The sequence below is a fragment of the Symphalangus syndactylus genome, chromosome 20 (assembly GCF_028878055.3).
Source record: "Symphalangus syndactylus isolate Jambi chromosome 20, NHGRI_mSymSyn1-v2.1_pri, whole genome shotgun sequence".
Lineage (NCBI taxonomy): Eukaryota > Metazoa > Chordata > Mammalia > Primates > Hylobatidae > Symphalangus > Symphalangus syndactylus.
In genome coordinates, this window is record NC_072442.2 from 63927912 (window position 1) to 63930304 (window position 2393).

At 49.4% G+C, this 2393-nt stretch overlaps 1 protein-coding gene across 1 annotated transcript; it reads left to right on the forward strand.

Annotated features, from left to right (window-relative positions):
• Positions 1–555: 555 nt before the first annotated feature.
• LOC129470293 (large ribosomal subunit protein eL31-like) lies at positions 556–989 on the forward strand. The gene has a single exon (XM_055257962.2). It carries the CDS (start codon positions 565–567, stop codon positions 940–942), a length of 378 nt encoding a protein of 125 aa, XP_055113937.2. The 5' UTR covers positions 556–564; the 3' UTR covers positions 943–989.
• Positions 990–2393: the final 1404 nt, after the last annotated feature.

The following is a 2393-nucleotide window of genomic DNA, read 5'->3' on the forward strand; positions in this document are numbered from 1 at the left end:
CCATGGTGAAACCCCGTCTCTACTAAAAATACAAAAAATTAGCCGGGCGTGGTGGCGGGCGCCTGTAGTCCCAGCTACTCAGAGAGGCTGAGGCAGGAGAATGGCGTGAACCCGGGAAGCTGAGCTTGCAGTGAGCCAAGATTGCGCCACTGCACTCCAGCCTGGGCGACAGAGCGAGACTCCGTCTCAAAAAAAAAAAAAAAAAAAAAAAAAAAAAAAAAAAAATATACCAGGTGCTGTGGCTCATGCCTGTAATCCCAGCACTTTGGGAGGCCGAAGCCGGCAGATCACCTGAAGTCACCAGTTCGAAACCAGCCTGGCCAACATGGTGAAACCGCACCTCCACTAAAAATATAAAAATGAGTGTGGGCTTGGTGGTGGGCACCTGTAATCCCAGCTACTCAGGAGGCTGAGATAGAAGAATCACTTGAACCCAGAAGGCAGAGGTTGCAGTGAGCCGAGATCGTGCCATTGCACTCCACCCTGTGACAGAGCCAGACTCTGTCTCAAATAAATAAATGAAATGAAATAAAAAATAATGCTTTGCAACTTGGACCCGGCAGAATGGCTCCCGCAAAGAAGGGTGGCGAGAAGAAAAAGGGCAGCTCTGCCATCAACGAAGTGGTAACCCGAGAATACACCATCAACATTCACAAGCGCATCCAGGGAGCGGGCTTCAAGAAGCGTGCCCCTCGGGCACTCAGAGAGATTCGGAAATTTGCCATGATGGAGATGGGAACTCCAGATGTGCACATTGACACCAGGCTCAACAAAGCTGTCTGGGCCAAAGGAATAAGGAATGTCCCATACCGAATCCGTGTGCAGCTGTCCAGAAAACGTAATGAGGATGAAGATTCACCAAATAAGCTATATACTTCGGTTACCTATGTACCTGTCACCACTTTCAAAAATCTACAGACAGTCAATGTGGATGAGAACTAATCGCTGATCGTCAGATACATCAAATAAAGTTATAAAATTGCAAATAATAATAATAATGCTTTGAAACGAAACAAAATGTGCATATGATGTGTGCTATCCACACAGCTCCAGGGCTCAGGACTGCGGGTGCCACATGGATGTAGCTACGCCAGAAAGGTCAGGAATTTGTGCCTGCAAAGGCCCAGTTTGCCTCTTTGCCTTGTCTCTCCTGATTTGACAGCAGTGTGGAAGGCCGGGCGCGGTGGCTCACGCCTGTAATCCCAGCACTTTGGGAGGCCGAGGCGGGTGGATCACAAGGTCAGGAGATCGAGACCATCTTGGCTAACACAGTGAAACCCCGTCTCTACTAAGAGTACAAAAAATTAGCCGGGCGTGGTGGCGGACGCCTATAGTCCCAGCTACTTGGGAGGCTGAGGCAGGAGAATGGCGTGAACCTGGGAGGCAGAGCTTGCAGTGAGCCAAGACTACACCACTGCACTCCAGCCTGGGCGACAGAGCGATACCCTGTCTCAAAAAAAAAAAAAAACACCACAAGACAGCAGTGTGGAAAATCTCCCCTTTCCTTTGGAATCTATAAATACAGGGACCCACGGTTATTAGGGACCTAGCTTTGGTGAACAATGGGCCAAAACTGGGAACAGAGATTGGAATGAGAGGGCCTGGCAAACTGAGGGGAAGCTGGGAAAAGAGAAGCAAGGAAAGAAAGGGAATGGGAAAGAGGAAGTGGACAGAGATAGATGAAAAGGAGGAAGAGAATGCTCCAAACTCCCTCCATCCCCAGCTCTCTGAACTTTCAATACTCACCCCATGGGCCTGTTGATGCCACTTCCTACTGGTGCAAACTTCACGCATCACCTCCTCCAGGAAGCTGCCAGTCTTGGCTAAGCCTTTTGGCTTGGCTTATCTTTATTATGACATTTGCTGCTCATCATTAGGGTTTTCTGTGTCCTCCACTGGTCAGTGAGGCTCTCGAGGGAAAGGAGGCCTTTCTGCCTCCCACTGGCCCAGGCCTTGTCGAGAGCAGGAAGACAAAACAGGTGCTCTGAATGAGTGAATAAATCTAGCTTCTCAGGCCATCGGCCTCACCAACCTGGGAGTAATAGTAGGCTCTGAATTTTGACAAAAGATGCTCTGGCCTACATCAGTAAAATAGCTAGAACTGTATCCCCATTCGAAAATATGGGCTGGGTGCGGTGGCTCACGCCTGTAATCCCAGCACTTTGGAAGACCAAGGCAGGCGGGTCAATTGAGGTCAGAAGTTTGAGACCAGCCGGGCCAACATGGTGAAACCCCATCTCTACTAAAAAAATACAAAAACTAGGCTGGGTGCGGTGGCTCACTCCTGTAATCCCAGCACTTTAGGAGGCCGAGGAGGGCAGATCACGAGGTCAGGAGATCGAAACCATTCTGGCTAACACGGTGAAACCCCGTCTCTACTAAAAATACAAAAA